The sequence below is a fragment of the Fundulus heteroclitus genome, unplaced genomic scaffold (genome assembly GCF_011125445.2).
Source record: "Fundulus heteroclitus isolate FHET01 unplaced genomic scaffold, MU-UCD_Fhet_4.1 scaffold_38, whole genome shotgun sequence".
Lineage (NCBI taxonomy): Eukaryota > Metazoa > Chordata > Actinopteri > Cyprinodontiformes > Fundulidae > Fundulus > Fundulus heteroclitus.
Window position 1 is genome coordinate 1,669,145 of NW_023396792.1, and position 16,702 is coordinate 1,685,846.

At 40.5% G+C, this 16,702-nt stretch overlaps 2 protein-coding genes and 1 long non-coding RNA gene across 20 annotated transcripts in view; 2 read left to right on the forward strand and 1 right to left on the reverse strand.

Annotated features, from left to right (window-relative positions):
* plekha7b (pleckstrin homology domain containing, family A member 7b) overlaps positions 1–5,299 on the forward strand; it is a 91,162-nt gene extending 85,863 nt beyond the window's left edge. For 14 of the 15 annotated variants that reach the window (XM_012850687.3, XM_036130735.1, XM_012850691.3 and 11 more), the window contains 2 exons: positions 2,088–2,247; positions 4,622–5,299. In XM_012850687.3, coding sequence (XP_012706141.2) covers positions 2,088–2,221 — 134 coding nt within the window. In that variant the 3' untranslated portion in view covers positions 2,222–2,247; positions 4,622–5,299. The remainder of the gene's footprint in view (positions 1–2,087; positions 2,248–4,621) is intronic. The other variant, XM_012850690.3, reaches the window with a different exon arrangement.
* A 379-nt stretch (positions 5,300–5,678) lies between these two features.
* Positions 5,679–14,747, reverse strand: LOC118560082. Its single transcript, XR_004929058.1, has 4 exons — positions 14,541–14,747; positions 11,669–12,165; positions 11,406–11,537; positions 5,679–7,440 (listed from the first exon to the last, which is right to left on the reverse strand). It is a non-coding gene; the product is annotated as an uncharacterized LOC118560082 (long non-coding RNA).
* Positions 12,086–16,702, forward strand: part of sox6 (SRY-box transcription factor 6) — a 155,143-nt gene continuing 150,526 nt past the window's right edge. For 2 of the 4 annotated variants that reach the window (XM_021309570.2, XM_036130775.1), the window contains exon 1: positions 13,474–13,964. The gene's annotated coding sequence lies outside the window, so the exon portion shown is untranslated. Of the gene's footprint in view, positions 12,168–13,473; positions 13,965–16,702 lie in introns of those variants that run through there. The other 2 variants (XM_036130774.1, XM_012850686.3) reach the window with 2 other exon arrangements.

Here is a 16,702-nt window from a genome sequence, read left to right on the forward strand (position 1 = left end):
AAGCAGTGAAGCAGTGTATCATCAAAGAGGTATGTAATCAATAACAAAAGTCCAAAACTTATAAAAAACTGACATATTGTAGAAAAAAACAGGACTCAGTTAGGGTTTATGGGTACGCAACAGAGGATCCAACAGCAGTGAGGGAAACAGACTGGCCTAAAATCCTGATAAAGCCGACCAGTGACATGAGAAGCAGGTGAGATCAACGCAGTGCAGCCGAGGGAGGATCTGACCTGAGGCGCTAACGGAAGCGGACTTATGAGCACAGAAATAAATCTACTGGGGACGAAACAAGACAGAAAAGGATCCACCTAATTAAAGATTAAACGTAATAATCTGAAACGTCACAGAAAGTATAGAGGGCAAGTTATAAAAAAAAAAAGAGAACCAAGTAAATAGCCAAAAAAATTCACAACCGAAAATGATCTAAATAGAAAATCAAGGCGACCAACAAAACACAAAGAGCCATCGATCAATTTCATAAGAGAGCGCTGATTTTCATCAAAGGTTTCTCAAACACAATTTCTAAGCATTTTATACAGCAACTGCCACTATCCTGAAAACCAGATAATCTTATTTTAATTTCTGAACTGTGATTTCAGGTTTAGTATGTTAAGCTATTTATTAATTAAAATATGTACCTGTCGGTCAATATGAATATATTAATTGTAAGTGGTATAACATTCAGAGATTTTTCCTTATGTCAGTGATCATTTTAATGTCGTTGTAATTACTGTAGCACCGATCATATCACTGAAGTAATTATTTAGCTGCCAGATATGAAATGATGCCATATTTAGGGGGCATATTAAAAATGAAAAAGCTAAAATAAGGTTGTTACATAAGTGTGCACGCTCTAATCTGATACTTTGTTGAAGCATCTGTTGACTGCCTCTGTGTTCCTCTGTGTTGCCCTGTGACTGTGACGGACTGGCGACCTGCCCAGGGTGTGTGCCACGTCTAGTTCAGCACTCCCTAGAGATCTGCACCAGAACAACCCCCCCCCCCCCCCCCCCACCCCCCACCCAACCCTTATATCATGACCCTGTAAGGACAAGCGGGTGTAAATAATGGACTGAAGATATACCTGGCTTTACAGTCCCGTGGTAGCTAAAATGTAGCTAAAACCCTTTTCCTGGCTGACCCCTTGTTATAGTGAGATTACTTTGGTCTTCTTTAATCTCTCAAACTATGATTCTTGATAAAGGATGTAGGGTAGTTGCCACTTTTTTTTTAATCAGTCAATTAATCTAAAAGGAGATACTCTTGGTAAATTACTTTACCTCAGCGAACAATTGTTTTGAACTTAAAAACATTTATTGCACATATTAAACGCATTATAAATAGAAACTCAGTTCAGTGCTGGTTTGGACAAACAGTAGACCATATACCTAGGGCTGCAGGCAAAAGCTATATTATGTTTTTTGATTAACAAATGAATAACTGGTTAGCAAAATAAGCATATTAGAAGCATATTTACAGACAAAGAATGTTTTTTCATCTTAAATGTAATACTAGCTTGATGGCTTCTCTGAGGGGTTTGTTATTTCAGGAAATGGCATGTTTTAGAGTCGGTGTACTCCAGTTAAAGATTATTTGACTACCAAATTAGTTGATGATTATTTTAATAATCGATTAGTAGCGATTAATCCGATTAAATGTTTCAGCTCTAAAAGGATCCAAAAAGCAAAGGTAAAAATAAAATAAAAATCTTCTTGGACAGCTGAACTTAATCTCAGTTTAAATAGGTTTGTCGTAGTTGGTAGCAGGTGCGTACCAAAAAAGACAGAATGTTGAAGTTAAATCAGAAGGTGCTTCAGCAAATTGTTAGTTTAAGAATTTGCAAATCTATGGCTGTGGACACCTTTTAAATCTGCTTACATCTGCCAGATAACATTTACGGAACGTGTGCATATATCGGGCGGAGATGTAAAACGCTCACAGCTCTGTTTCCTTCCAGAAAACATTCTGTGCTTTTCAGTGAGATGCATCCTTCAGGTTATCGACTAACACAGCTGACTAACAACTTTTGTTGTTTTCTCTTTCTCTCTCTCTCTCTCTCTTCTCCTTTTGTCTTCTCCTTGTAGTTTCCCCACAGGTTAACATGCCCACCCCTCCTCCCCCGCCCCTTCCTCCTCCTCCTCCACCTCCGCCTCTTCCTCCCGTATCCGTGGCGCCTCCCTCTCCTCTAAACAACGGGATTCACTACACTTTTGTCTAACGTGAAAAAAAAAAAAAAAAGACAAAGTAAGACCCTAATTGCATGTTTAAAGCCACTCCAAACGTTCTGGAGGAATTACTGCTTGTCTGAAACTGAAACGCTTTATGCTTGCTGCCGTGTTGTGATTGGAGGAAACACATCTTGTCAGGGCTGGGGAAGCCCATGCCTCTGCTCCCATTATAATCAAAACAAACATCTGCAGGCAGTCTGCCCGTCCCACTGTGATAATTGTGTGTAAATTGTTCTTTTCCTTTCTTTTTGTACTGCTGCCAAAATATTTATGGGCGGCTGATGGGAGGAAAGGTCTCAGAAGAACATGCCTGCTTGTAGCATTGTGTGTAATTAACAAAAGAGACACCTTTTGATTTAGCACCTTGACAGTTCAGTCGTCAGCACAGCTGCATTCCTCAGCACCAATTAGCTTCCCATCTGTAGCATGGCAGCAATAAGTCAGATGGGGGGGGGATCTACCACTGTTGTTACTGTAATGCACAAAGACAGCTTGTCTCATCTCTTTCAACAGAACAAAACAATCTTTCAGGCAGTAAAGAAAAATATTGCAAACATTTTTTTTAGCTATGTACTGAACCATATCTAAAAAAATAACATTTGTTATTTTCTTAATAAATAAATATTACATGGTATTCCTGATTGACTAAAATGTACATACTTTTATCAGAAGATTAATTATTGTGTAATAAACAGCCATACGATTTCCCTGTGGTTGAAGACATAGTGCCGGTCAATACTGAGCGTCAGGTAACACATTTTACAGTAAAGCCTAAAACTATTCATACTCCCAGCAGGTTTAGATTTTGAAGTTAATTCATTAATCCAGGAAGTTGTTTTGCTTGTTTTTTTTTGTTTTGTTTTTTCGGCAGAGAAATGAAACGAGAATATCTTAAAAGATGATAAAACAAGAGTTTCAATCTTGGTAAAAATAAATATCTATCAAGTGATTCTTGCCCATACTCTTCTCAATAATCAGTGGAGCATAAAGTTGTTGGCAACAAAGAAATCAAACCCTTGCAATAATTGTGGAGCAGCCTTCTGCATGTTTTCACTTGTGTTTATGATTTGTCTGTGTCGATGAGCTCCAAGTCTTTGAGATGGGAAAACCTCCTCGCCATCGCCCTAATCTTCAACACCTCACACAGATTCTCCGGGCCGCTCCAAAACGTTGATTTTACTTCTAGTCAAAAGAAGCATGCAGGTTACAAAGTTATTTTACACCTACGTCTGTCTGGGGTGTGAGTAATTCTGGGCCTTACTGTTGAGTAGTTCTAAAGCTTTTAGCCTTGCTTTAAAAAGATGCTGATATTTGTGCTTGTTTCCTTTTTTTCATAGTCCTGATCCCCAGAGTCTCTCAGTTTGTGGACGAGTCTGTGGGGATGCATTGAATGACACAGAGATTCTTCCTCTGCCCTTAATTGGGTTTAAATTAGCTCCTTTCTCTTTTAAAACTCTCTTTTTCCAGATTTGTGTTTTTTTCCCCCTTTATCTTCAAATGTTTTGCTTTTCTAACCCTAAAAGAGATGTCAGTGTTATTTTTTTAAGATTAATCCCATGTTGGTTTGGATTTTAAAAGGCGCAATAAAATCCTACATTTCTGTGTCCGTATTCTGAAATCCAAACCCAGGAAATCTTCTGCACCTCCCACATGTATCAGGAAACTCAAGCCTTTTTATTTACTGCAGCATATTGTTCTGCTGAAAATATTTGGAAATTATTTTAGTTTCATCAATAGTAGCACACAATTTCCTCTTTTCTTGGCGTATAACTGGCCACGTCCCCTAGGCCACCCAAGGGAACATGCCGATCAAGAAAGACAGATGTGTGCTGATCTTCAAAAATCAGGAAATTGCTACAAGAAAACGCTGCTTTCCTGTAAATACATCCGAGTGATAATTAAAAGGTTTTAAAAACTGGATCCATTAGACTCTTGGCTGTCTTGCAACCGCACTGTCACATTTGTTTTAAGTGTGAGATAATCCGAGATAACTAAAAGATTCAACTATTTTAATTTCACAGCTTTACTAGGGGTGCCAACACATGTGGAGGTTGCTGTATTTAAGTATAAAACACACCAAATGTCTGTAGAGGTCATCCAAGTCGCTTGTTTTTAACCTAAAAATCTACAAGCTGGGATTTTCTTTTTATCAATTTACTCTTTAGTCATTTATTCAGTAATTATTTGTGATTTGGTGTTTTTGTGACGGCTTTTCTTAATGCATTGCTGAGAATAACCGTCGGCTTAGGCAAGTTTGCATCTTAAAGCTCAAAACCTTCTTAAAAAGCCGTAAAACCTGTGAGTCTCGACTACTTCAGTGTGTTTAATCAGGATGTTGATTGCTGAACGTTGTTCCTTATATTAACTATCTTTGTTTTTCTTCTTCTCAGCTCAAGCGATTTCTGGACACTGAGGTGCTACTTCAAAAGGAAGCAACTGACTTCTCCAAGAAGACAGGACTTTATTTTAATTTGGACACCTTTAAATGCAGCAATAGGAAGAAAATAAAAACCCAGGAGTACAGTTTTAACTCGAGGCTTACTCAGGACTCGCTCTTCTAAAGTGTTTCTTGCAGCTGAAAGCATTTTCTGGAGACAGGCTGAAGCAGTAAGAGCTGCTGTGCTTATTAACTCTAAAAGTGTATAACATATATTAAACTCATAAATGATAATAAAGTATTTTCTACAATTTATTGCACTTTTTCCAATTGTACATTGTTTCATCCTATCATGACCATATTGCTCTCTCTCTCTATCTTGCTCTTTCTTTCTCTCTGGTCATTCTTGAATCTGAGCTTTTTTTCTTTTTTTTTTTTTTGATCAGCTAGAGAATGTTTTTTAAAAAGAACATGTCAAATGCATCATTAAAATAGTATTTTTTAATGTCAGTATTATTCTTACACCAAGCTCTATGAGATCTTCTGTGTATGTACAGTACCCATAGCACTGCCAGTCTTCTTTAGGCTTATTTTTGCTTACGTCAGGATGAAACCCTTCAACGTATTTTTTCATGGGAAGGTTGAGAGAGTGAGATTTATAAAGATGTGAACATTAAAGATCTTAACACAGCATCCGAATCATTATATTCCTTTCATTTTTTTGACAATTGCTTGAGATTTATTTGGATGAGATTGCGTTCACTGTAAGGGGAGATGTTTCATAAGCTTATATGCATATTTGCTAATGTGCCAAAGTCAAAGATCAGGTCGACTGTCCATCGCTGGGCAACACAGAGACATACAGGACCAACAACAATGCACACAGACACGCATACCGAAGAACAAATCATATTAACCAATTTACCTTGTAGTCGTGATTTTTGACTGTAGGATGGAGCCAGAGTACCCAGAGAGAATCCACTTATGCACAGGGAGGAAAAGCAAACTCCATGCAGAAAGAGCCCAGTTTGGGATTAAAACCCAGGATTGTTTTACTTCAATGGCCACACTGTTACTACCTGCACCATCCAGGAGATAAATACATCGTTATTAGCATGCATTGCTAATCGTGCTTAGCAAATCCCACTGGATTTCAAACCCGGAACTGGAACACACTGGGTTTGACGTCCTTCCTCCAGATCCTTTTGGAACATGGCTTCCTGGTTCACCGTCATCCGTTTCGGTCGAGAGTTTATAGAAATGTTTACTGCCGTACTTTGGATGTGTTTTTTTTTTTTTTTCAGATCTACAACATAATTAATCTGTTTTGTGTTTACTTTGCAAATAATAGATACCAGTACAACTAAAGGCAGCCCAACTACAATTTGAGAATCAAGCTGAAAATGGAAATCAGCTAGAGCAGGTGTGTGTTGACCTTCATAAGCCAGAAAAAGGCTACAAACAGCTAGATTTATGTGCAGACAGAGTAATAGATGAAATGCTTTAAAACAAATGGAACTGTGACAAACAAGGCTGGACAATGATCCAGTTTTATCTTACCAACATGAGCAGAATGCTGAGGGAGATCTCTGTAGCAGAACTGTGGCTAAAAGTGGCGTCCACGGCTCCCCTTGTCTCCAAAAACAACTTATTTTAAGGAAATTTGCACATCAATGTTTTACAACCGAAGCCAATCATTCTGGAGCCGGCTGCTTATGAGAAACAAGTGGTAAGTGTGAAAATAAACACCAATCGTCTCCGTGTCCAACATAATAAAATGATCTGTAAATCCAAGGGGGAATATGGGAGTACGTTTTACCTCATGTGATGCCAGAAATTACTATTTATCCTTAACTATTATCCAGCATTCCTTTGCTGATGATATCCCAAACTTGTAAGTCGAATCCTAACTTTCCACCAAAAAGAGCATTTTTCCCCCCGTCATTATGTTTCATTAATGCTGTTTATCAGCTATCTTTTTATTCAAATCGTGTACAAAGAATAAGTACCGAGATTCTCCGAGATTCTCTTTGAACTTTAACATTGATTGCCTTGACCCATTAAACTTCATTCTTTTATTTGAAAGAAGAAAAAAAAAATGAGAACCAAACTATGGCATGCTCAAAGGAGGTGAACTTTCAATACAAAAAAGGAGAGAGGGGCCTTCTTGAAATGTTTCTTAAGTTCAAAGCGTTCTCCATCTCAAAAGGCATTTTTAATTCCGTGTATTTTCATCTGAGAAGGTAGAAGCTAATAACTTTGGATTCTTGAAGCACAAAATTCATATCTTTAAATCATGAACTATCTCTCCACGTTGCAATTGTAAAAGAAAGCTCTGAGAAATATTGAGCTTTCAGGTTCAAAAGGAAAATAATATGGAGTGTGTTTTTGAATAGAAGGAGCACACGTGCTGCTTTTGCAGAATATCGCCGCTTTGAGCACAAATATTTATCGCGTTGCGTTCATTACGAATCCCCCTGCCGCTTTTACGGATCGGATGTGATGCACTTTTTAACCGATGCGATGCCCTCACACCCTGCCCTGCTCAGAAAGCCTTTTGTGTTGCAGGCTCCCTCCCAAGTGATGTCTTTATCCTTAATTTGGAGAGTAATTATTTTAGCTCCTCCACATAAGGGTGAGGATTTGAAAACACCTGAGAGAGATAGAGAGAGGATGCACCTCCCTCTGCAGCTGCATCCTCTCAGCTCGCGTCTCTCCTCCAGGATCGGGGGGGGGGGGGCCCACAGAGCCTGCTGGCCCTGGTTCCTCGAAGACCAATCGCATCTTCTGTTCTGCTTATTTTGCAATAAGATGGGATGTTTTTCCCTCCTCCTGCAGAAAAAAAAGAGAGAGAGAGAGAGAGAGAGAGAGAGAGAGCAAAATTCACCCAAGACCCTCCACTGAGGATTGTGGCATTTCCATGTATTGACGTTTGGCTGGTGGTTCATATACATTTGTTATTCCATGCTTTGGACTTCAAAGAGAATGAACGAGGGCCCTATTATGTTAATTGGTTCCTGTTCTGTTAAACGCAATCAAGGCCTCCCGCATTAATCCTTTACTAAATACTTACTGGCTTCTCTTTTCAGAGGAGGAGAGGCTGCTGCTCAGCATCCTGACAGGGATGTTTGTTTGAGAGTAGTTTGAGCATGTGTAAATAAAAGATGATGAGAAGCAGTAAATAAAATGTCTCATTTGAAACCCTGAACTGAAAGAGCCTCGTGTCGTCGTTTTGGAGTTTGCTTAAATTGACATCGATTTGTTTAAGGCTTTTTCTTTTTTTTTTCTCTCTCCACGTTTTTGTTCTCTTTTCTGTTTCTTTTTGATTGAGAAGAAGGGAGCCTCTTGACACCACGCTGAGGAGTCTGACCTTGTTCTTAGGTCCGCGTTGTTCACTACGCCCCGCACAAAGAATTTGTAACATATTCGTAGTTTTCCCCACGGTGGCAGGAAGGAGAGGAGAAATCAGACAGCGATTCCCAGTGATACCTATTTCCCCTCGCACGCATCTGATCGGTAATACAGCTTGGCGCCTCCTTTTGCACACACGGCTGGGATCTCGGATGGTAGTCCAATTGTACAAAACACAAAACCAAGAGAGGCGATGCAATAGGTGCTTTGATTTCAAAATGAGTATTTTATGCTGTTTTATCATTTTTTTTCTTTTCTTTTTTTTTCAAGTTCCACATGCGGTACATTTTTTAATATGTAAGAAATGGAATGGGTTAAATTATTTAAGAGCGAGGAACCGCTGAATATTCTTCCCATCATGTGTGCGTGCTATAAAAAGAATAGAGGGGAGGCTGAATAGGAGTCAGGCTGCCCTAGCAGCGAGTAGAAATTAGAATATCAGATTTCAAAGCCTCTGTTTTTGCGTAAAAAAAAAAAAAAAAATGTTTCATACAATATATTTGTTATGTGCAGAACAATGTCGTTAATTGTTTAACATGAACAAGACAAGCCAGAGAAAACAATTTGTCTTGCATAAGTGATATAGAGGGAGCGGAGAAGTTGCTCTGTGATTCAAACAATGAAGGAAAAATCTTGTGTTCCTGCAAAGATTTTACAATACCTACAGTGAATTTGGCTTTTTATACATTAAAGTCATTGCCTTGCAAATAAATGACATGCCCCTGGGCCCTTCTCTTTAACCTAGCAGCCCCCGCCCCACACACACACACACACACACACACACACACACATATCCTAGTTTAATGTGCATAGGGAGGACCGTGTTTTCTCTTCCATCGACTTCCATTCATCTTCAGGCCTTTCTATGGCCTAACCCTAACCTTTACGAACTGATATCTAAACCTGACCTAAACCTAATTGACAGAATAGTGCTAACCTTAACCCCTAGTCCATAATAAGAGTGAGGACATTTTTGTCAGACCTCACTTTACATCAAAGTCCTCGCTTTACTAGCAAAAAGTGTTCTCGCTCGGCTGCAAGTACAAGAACACACACACACTCACACACACACACACACACACACAGATCCTAGTTTAATGTGCATAGGGAGGACCGTGTTTTCTCTTCCATCGACTTCCATTCATCTTCAGGCCTTTCTATGGCCTAACCCTAACCTTTACGAACTGATCCCTAAACCTGACCTAAACCTAATTGACAGCATACTAACCCTAACCCCTAGCCCACAGTAAGAGTGAGGACATTTTTGTCAGACCTCACTTTACATCAAGGTCCTCGCTTTACTAGCAAGAAGTGTTCTCGCTCAGCTGCAAGTACAAGAACACACACACACACACTCACGTGCTAAAACTGTAAGGAGGAAACCTACAAAACAAGAAGTGCATCTTGTGTGTTTAAAATCTGTAGTGACATATGAGTCTTTTTGTGTCTCAGAGAAAAGCAGACGACTTCTTCTGCGGGTAAAAGATGCTGCAGTTTATGGATGTGTTCAGTTGAAGCACCCAAAAGGTTTAAGTCTGTAGCTGAAAAGGGAAAATTCACATTCTGTTCCCACACCTTTTCTTATGGTGTGTATTTGTGTGGTTTGCTGGCACTTTCTTTTACATGGAGAACAAGAAGAATCTGTTTTCCAGAAGCCTCCCCTTATATTGCTGGTCAAGACTCTGCTCGTGCTGCATTTCTGCTTGCACGTGCATTTATATTAACATTGGCCCAAGCTGTGGGATGATGTCCTTGATAACTATATAATTAGAATTGGCATGTCGCACTCCTTATTTCAACACGATGAACCAATGGTTTGCTGTTAACTTGAAAGGAAATATTAGATCCTGACTAAACTTTGATGAAATCCAGAGTTGCGAGCAGGAGATTTGGGTCAGCTAATGAGAACAGAGCATCCCGCCACACTCCAAGTCCAACTGGGAGGGAGATGATTTGCATGAATGCAAATGCTGCTGGAGGTAATTGCACGCGCCGGCTTTCACGGGGCCGTGTTGGCTCTCCAGATCTTGCTCGTATGCGACCGCGTCTTGGCAGAGAGCGCAATGGTTTCTCCTATACAGGTCAGAGTCTTTTTAGCTCTTAAAGAACATTTATTAAAATTGTCTGATATTGAAGATCTTCTTACAGGGATGGAAAAAAAAAGTTAGTATTTTAGGCCAAAACACAATAAAATCTAGTTGTTCCAGGATGGGCTACAGAAAAAAATGGCCACAGGATTTTTTTTTTATTTAGAAAGAAAAAAATATTATAATATATTTTTGCTCTTTCCCCGAAGGCTATTTAAAAGTCATAATAGAGTAGAGCAAATCAGATAACACGGCACTACACATCCTTTCTGCTCCATTTCTTATAGCACTGCGATGTCCAGCAATGCTTCCTAATTAGTCTGATCTAATTAAAACTGTGCTGGTTTTAAACCTGGGCCTGAATAGTCGCAGCTTTTCAGAGAGGTGAAACACACGGTCAGAATCACTTTTGTCTACAGAGAGCTTCAACAGAATGTGTTATTAATTCCTGATGATCGCGTATGCAATGCCAATAAATGCCAATGTGTGGGGGTTAAAGTTAGGCCTCCTTCCCGATTAGATGTGAAAAGTTGTGGATTGCCAGGAGTTTTGAGTTCAGATAATTGTAAAATCCCAACGAAAACGCTGATCTCGGCATTCACGTAAGCCTGAATCGTGAATCGGCAGCCCACCTTTGAAAAAGTTGTTCCATCTGCACGGTAATCAAAGTGCCCCCCCCCCCCCCCCATCCCCTCCCCCCCATCACCACCACTCCACCCTCAGCCATCCTCACTCACTGACTGAATGGTGTTCTCTAATTAACCATGCAGAACAGGGGGAAGAACACATGTTAATTTAATGTAACAAAAATGTTGATTTTCATGCACTCTCCTTCTCAAATATTTATGGGCTAGACTTGAAGCTGAAGATGCATCAAAGACTCACAGGGTATGCAAATGTGTCTGCCTTACCCCCCAATAAGTTGGACTGTCTTTTTTTTTTTTTTTTTGCTCTCCACACAGCCCTCCTGCACTACCATCTGAGCTGCAAAGAGGAAGCCAAGCAGTCCCCTCTTTAAAAATAGTAGGCCTGCATTTGTTTTTTTGTTTGTTCTTTTTTTTTTTTTCCTTCAAGAAAGCTCTGGTATTTACTGGCACCTGCCCAGCTGCTCAATACAGCGCATGATAAAATCAAAAAGTGGAAACTACATTTTTCTTTGCAAATACGTTTTTTTTTTTTTTAAAGCAGGTCAAATTTTCCATTTTTAAGCAATGTTGCTGAAGGGACACAGGAAAAAAAATCAATAATGATCTGAAAAACGTAGGCGTCAAAACATGACCAAAACAGGATGAGCTTTACCTTCAAAAACTCCAAGGCCCACACATATAGGCTGATTTATTCTTGTCTGATTTTGCAGGACGAAGAGCACCCCAAGGTGTTTTTCTCAATGTGTCCAAAAGGTGGCGCATGAGGCACGTTCAACAAGCACTTCTGTCCGGGAAAGGAAAGAAAAGCCAACTGCTTTAAGTAACTGCATTTAATAATAAATAAATAAAAACAGAGACACCCTATAGATCACCGTGCGTGGATTTGGAAGAAGAAAAAAACACGGTTTTTCTTACACAATCATAGTCATATACTTTTAGAACTTCTCTTGTTCTGAGTTGTCTGCTCGAGTTTCTGTGTCTAAAGAGGTGGAGAAAGTTTAAACAGGGTAGGCTACCTTTATTTCTTTTTTATTCTCTCTGCAGAAATAAAAGCGCTGTCAGATAAAATAACAGGACTTGAGGTGGAAGAGGGTCTTTGGAGCAGCAGCTCCATGACGCTGCTCCTGCCTCTGCCGCAGTTGCTGGGTTGGCTTTTTACCTTTTGCCTCACCTGGAGATGAGAGAAGAGAGAAATTCAGACGCGCTGGATTCTGATCTGATGCGATGCTGTGGTCGGGTTGTACATCTCTCTCTCTCTCTTTCTCTCTCTCTCTCTTTGCTCCTTCTCTGGCGCTCTGTCACTCTCTCCCTCCCTCTGTCGCCCTTTTTCTTCGCTTCTCCTCCCTCTTTCAGCTCGATGACACTCCGCCGTTAACAATCAAGAGTTTCCTCCCGCTGTCCATCTTCCCTCTCTGTAAGTAAACTTTTATTTGTTCGTCGTTTGCTGAACTTCAGAGTTCAAATGTAAATGTTTCCAACCAAACGCCGCCGCCGCCGCCGCTGCTCTGCTGCTTATTCAGATAAGGCAACAACTCTCCCATCAGTGCCATTTATGGCTTTCTTCTTATGTATCTGCGGTTCTGTTGAAATTTCTGCACTTTAGACAGAAGCGGGCCTCCGCCTCCGCCTCGGATCCAAGCTGATAATCTGAAACAGATGCTCATCCAAGGCAGATAAATGGCGCCTTGTCATGGCAACCTGTTTACTTGTGCCTTCACGTCTCACGTCTAAATTAATTTGTGCGGGTCAGTGATAAGAGTTATTGCTCGAAGATCAATTTCAAAAACTATTAAATGAGCGGACGTCCCATTGATTAAGGTGTAATTTATTGTTTTCGTTTTTGCTCAAATGAAACTACAAAAGAAAGGAGTTCTGGGGCCATGGTGCAGATTTTTTTAAATTTTATTTCAAATTTCAATTTCTAATATTTTGCGATCGGCTGGATTTAATTGACAAAAATCTGAAATGTGACTTTTTATATATATATATATATATATATATATATATATATATATATATATATATATATATATATATATATATATATATATATATACTAATACATTATCCAGTACAAAAAAATAATAATAGTGGCAATAAAAGAAACGCCTCGCGTAATGAGAAGATTCTAGGATAATTCTTTTTTTCGAAACAGTTGTTTTAAAAGATGAAGGCAAACCAGGTCCAACCACCGCGAAATTAGCTGTAATTTAAAGACTTTCAGACGGAGTGGAAATTAAAAGTTTATGGGTTTTATTTTTATTAATCTTTTATTTTATTTTTTTTAAAGCAGGAGAGAATCAATTACCTTTCTTCTTCCTGATAAAAGTGCAGTCAGATATCTGACCAGTTCGGCTCACGCTGCCCTCCTGCTACAGTACCTGGACGCGTTTTCCTTCTGCATGGGACCACGGACAGAACAAGAGTCAGAACTTTACCCGCCATCTAGCAGCAGAAATAAAAACAGAGGAATAATAATAATATTAATAATCATAATAAAAGTTGCCGTGACTACTTGATGCTCGCTCAATTGACTATTACCCCCCCCCCCCCCACCCCCCACACACACACCAAAGTCCGGGCAGAAACAATCATCTTCACTTTTATTTCATCTCTCTCTCTCTCTCTCTCTCTCTCTCTCTCTCCCTCTCTCTCTCTCTCTCTCTCTCTCTCTCTCTCTCTCTCTCTCTCTCTCTCTCTCTCTCTCTCTCGCTCGCTCGCTCACATCTCTTGTCTGGGAGGAGGTGGGGTGAGAAGGAAGGGGGGGGAGAGTCCTGCCTCTTTGCCTTCCTCAGATCAATGCCCTGGCCACTCACTTTCTGATGTTGCACGACGGGAAATGCTTTGAATACTTGCGACATGGCTGCGCGCATTGATTGCCAAGATTGACAGCATCTCCAGCTCCTGTAGTCTTCTCTTGTCCGAGTGCGCGAGGGGAGGGAGATAAAGAGCAGATAGGCAAACAAAAGAGAGAGAGAAAAAAGGTTCTCGTAGTTTTCTTCTTTTTTTCTTTTGGACAACCGAACTTCGCCGAGTCTCTTGGATCCCACGCCACCAGCAGCGCCACTTTTCCTGTACATGGCCCCGTGTGCGCCGAGTCAAGTTTTCGCTCAACAGATAGCAGCTCGCTGATCCTTGTGAACTCCTGCGTTCGCTGCGCACAAGGGAAAAGGACGCGCAGTTTCTCTCCTCCGCGGCTCTCATCGTCAAGGTAAACCACACGCCGTGTCGCGTTGTCCTCCTGATTATTCCTGTTGTTTTCTGTTTCAGCGCGAGCTGTCATTAAAAGCGCCCCGCGCGTGCCGCGCCGCGCCGCGCTGCGCTGCGTGCTTTAAATCAATGCGGGAAGAGTTTCTCACGCGCCGAGTTGGCACGGGACGGGGAAGTTCTGCGGCGGAGAAGAGCGAGAGTCAAACTTTGATTGTTGCGGCTGTCCTCGTGCGGCGCTTGTTCTTTTCCCTATTTAAAAAAATAATAATGATAAAAAAAAACTAAAACAAACCGATAAGACGAGCGGCGACAGAGGCGGGTTGTGTCCTGACCCGGAGTGGCTCTTGTTCGCAATAATCGTTAATTAAAAGTCCCGTTCTAATATTTACTTATAGTGATAAACAGTTGTTCCTTAAGTGCATGACGTGTTAGAAAGTGTTGTGATGGTATTTTCTTTATGTCGCCTATGTTTGAGCAACGGCACGCAGCGCTGCGGACTCATCAAACACAAGAGTCAAATGCTTTCATTTTCTGATAACTCTCACCAACCCAGCCACAATAAGTGTTAAATCCTAACCTCCTTTAAGGCTGATGAAGGTTCGGCGTCTCTGTTTACATGTCCCCTAACTTTTTTTCCCCCCGCCTGGTGGCAGTTTCACTTCTGTCCACACAGCGGTACCTTTCATTGACAGTGACGTGCGCCCTGGTAGGTTTCCTGTCTCTGCATGTGATGGCTGTGGGAAGCTTTCGCTCCACTTTTTTTTTTTTTTTTTTTTTTTTTTTTTTTTTTGGTACTTTGTAAATCACAGTCCGGACAATTTTTCACTCCGTTTAAACTTAACAGTGTTTGTGGCTTGTAGAGAAACAAAAAAATCTTTATTTATTTATTCCTTTATGTTTTTAGGACAGATGCGCAAAGTTCCTTCACGCAGCGCAGCTTGGGGATTTTTGCTCCTCTCAAACTTTCCCGGGGGGTCGGGGGAATTGACCCCTTAAGAATGCATGCGCCGTAAATTAAATTCAACAATCGCAAGGCTTGTCCGTTCACAGCAGATGTAGCCTATGGACTGCAAGAAAAGACTGTTCTTATTTTATCCGAGCCGAACTTTATTGGAGCGCTCCCTGACGCTGGAAGTTGATTTACTGCGTCTTATTTAAAGTTGGTCTTCCTGCAAATTAATATTTTTTTTTTATCGCCTCAAGGAATAAATAATTAAAAACCGGCGCTGATCAGCGTAAAGCTGATACTGACATGTTAAGAATGAGCACAAGTATTTTTGTATTATTTTAAAACACCTATATTTAGTGCTTTGTTTAGTAGACAATACATTTATATGGTAAACGTAATTTAATAAATGTTTTTTAAGCATGAAGGATTTCCTAAATTAACGCGCATACACACCGCTCCTTATATTAGGCTAAACGCACTAAACAGACACGTCCTGTGTCCAAAATCAGCTGTGACTTTTAATCACAATTATAATAAAATAACTGCATAATAATACATTCCAAACTTTTAGTCGACTGGATTAACATTTCCATTCATTTACAAGTCATAATTGAGCTTTATTCAGAACCCCACCTGTGGTTTAATAATATCAACTCTGTAACCCCCCCTGCCCCCCTCTCCCCCCCTCTCTCTCCCCAAACCTGAAACCAGCTCTCCCGGACTGAGAAGTCTGTTAAAGTTTTCTCTGTTTTTCCTTTTTCATCTTCACCCCTCTTGGTATTTTGTTGCGAGACCTCTGTGCGGCCCGTTTACGCAGGTCTCCTCATAAGGTAAGGCGGTTCTGGAGCCCTAAATGGCACATTTATAATTAGACTGCCCATTCAGCACATTGTCCTGATTGCTATACACGGACACTCGGCTCTGTCTGTGTCAGAGTTTGTCTCTGACGGCTGCAGCAGCTCAGCGTGTCGCTCATTGAAACAGCCAAAAGAAAAAAAAAAAGGCGGCATACTCTGATGCCTACCGCAGCTCTGCTTTTTTTTTTTAATCGCAAATATTTCACCCATGCTTTCCGATTAGAGAGCAGCGCCTCTCACCTAATGACCTCGATCATTTAAAGCCCTATTTGCTGATTTCCTCCATCTCGATGCATCTTTTTAATTGGGCATTTTACTAAAGTGAATTTTTGTCCAACAACAAAAAAAACAACAACAATCTTTCTACCCTTTTGAGGGGCTGATCCAGATCTCAGGGCGACTTGAGCTTTTCGTTTGCAAGCAGTAAGATTTTATTTTTTCTGCACAAGACGCTGCTTTGTGCCATGGAGGGAGTGCGAGGATTTTAGGATTTTCATATTGGCAGAATGCAGAAACCCACCTGCCTCTCATGTCCTAACACATCCTGCACTGTTCAAGTCCAATCCAGTATCTTCCCTTAATTGTGTGTGTGGAAAGTGTGACATTGCAGCTGGAGTTCTTTCCATTGTCATATTAATTAATATTGCCACAATATCTCTGAGCTGACTACGAAGTGGACTGGTCGGTCTGAAAATGCAGTTTTAGACCTTCTCTCCACCTGTCCACATGTAAACTTGTCGGTTCAAAGCTTTTCGTTCAAGAGGGATCAAGGAAATGTCCCTGGAGACTGAACTGACTACATTTATATGATGTTACACTACACATATTTTGTGTGTGTGTGTGTTTTTGCTCATTTTCACAAAGTTCCTTTAGGATCTAATCGTAAACTTTGCTCCTTTTTTTTGTTTTGGACATGCAAATGTCTTAGAAATT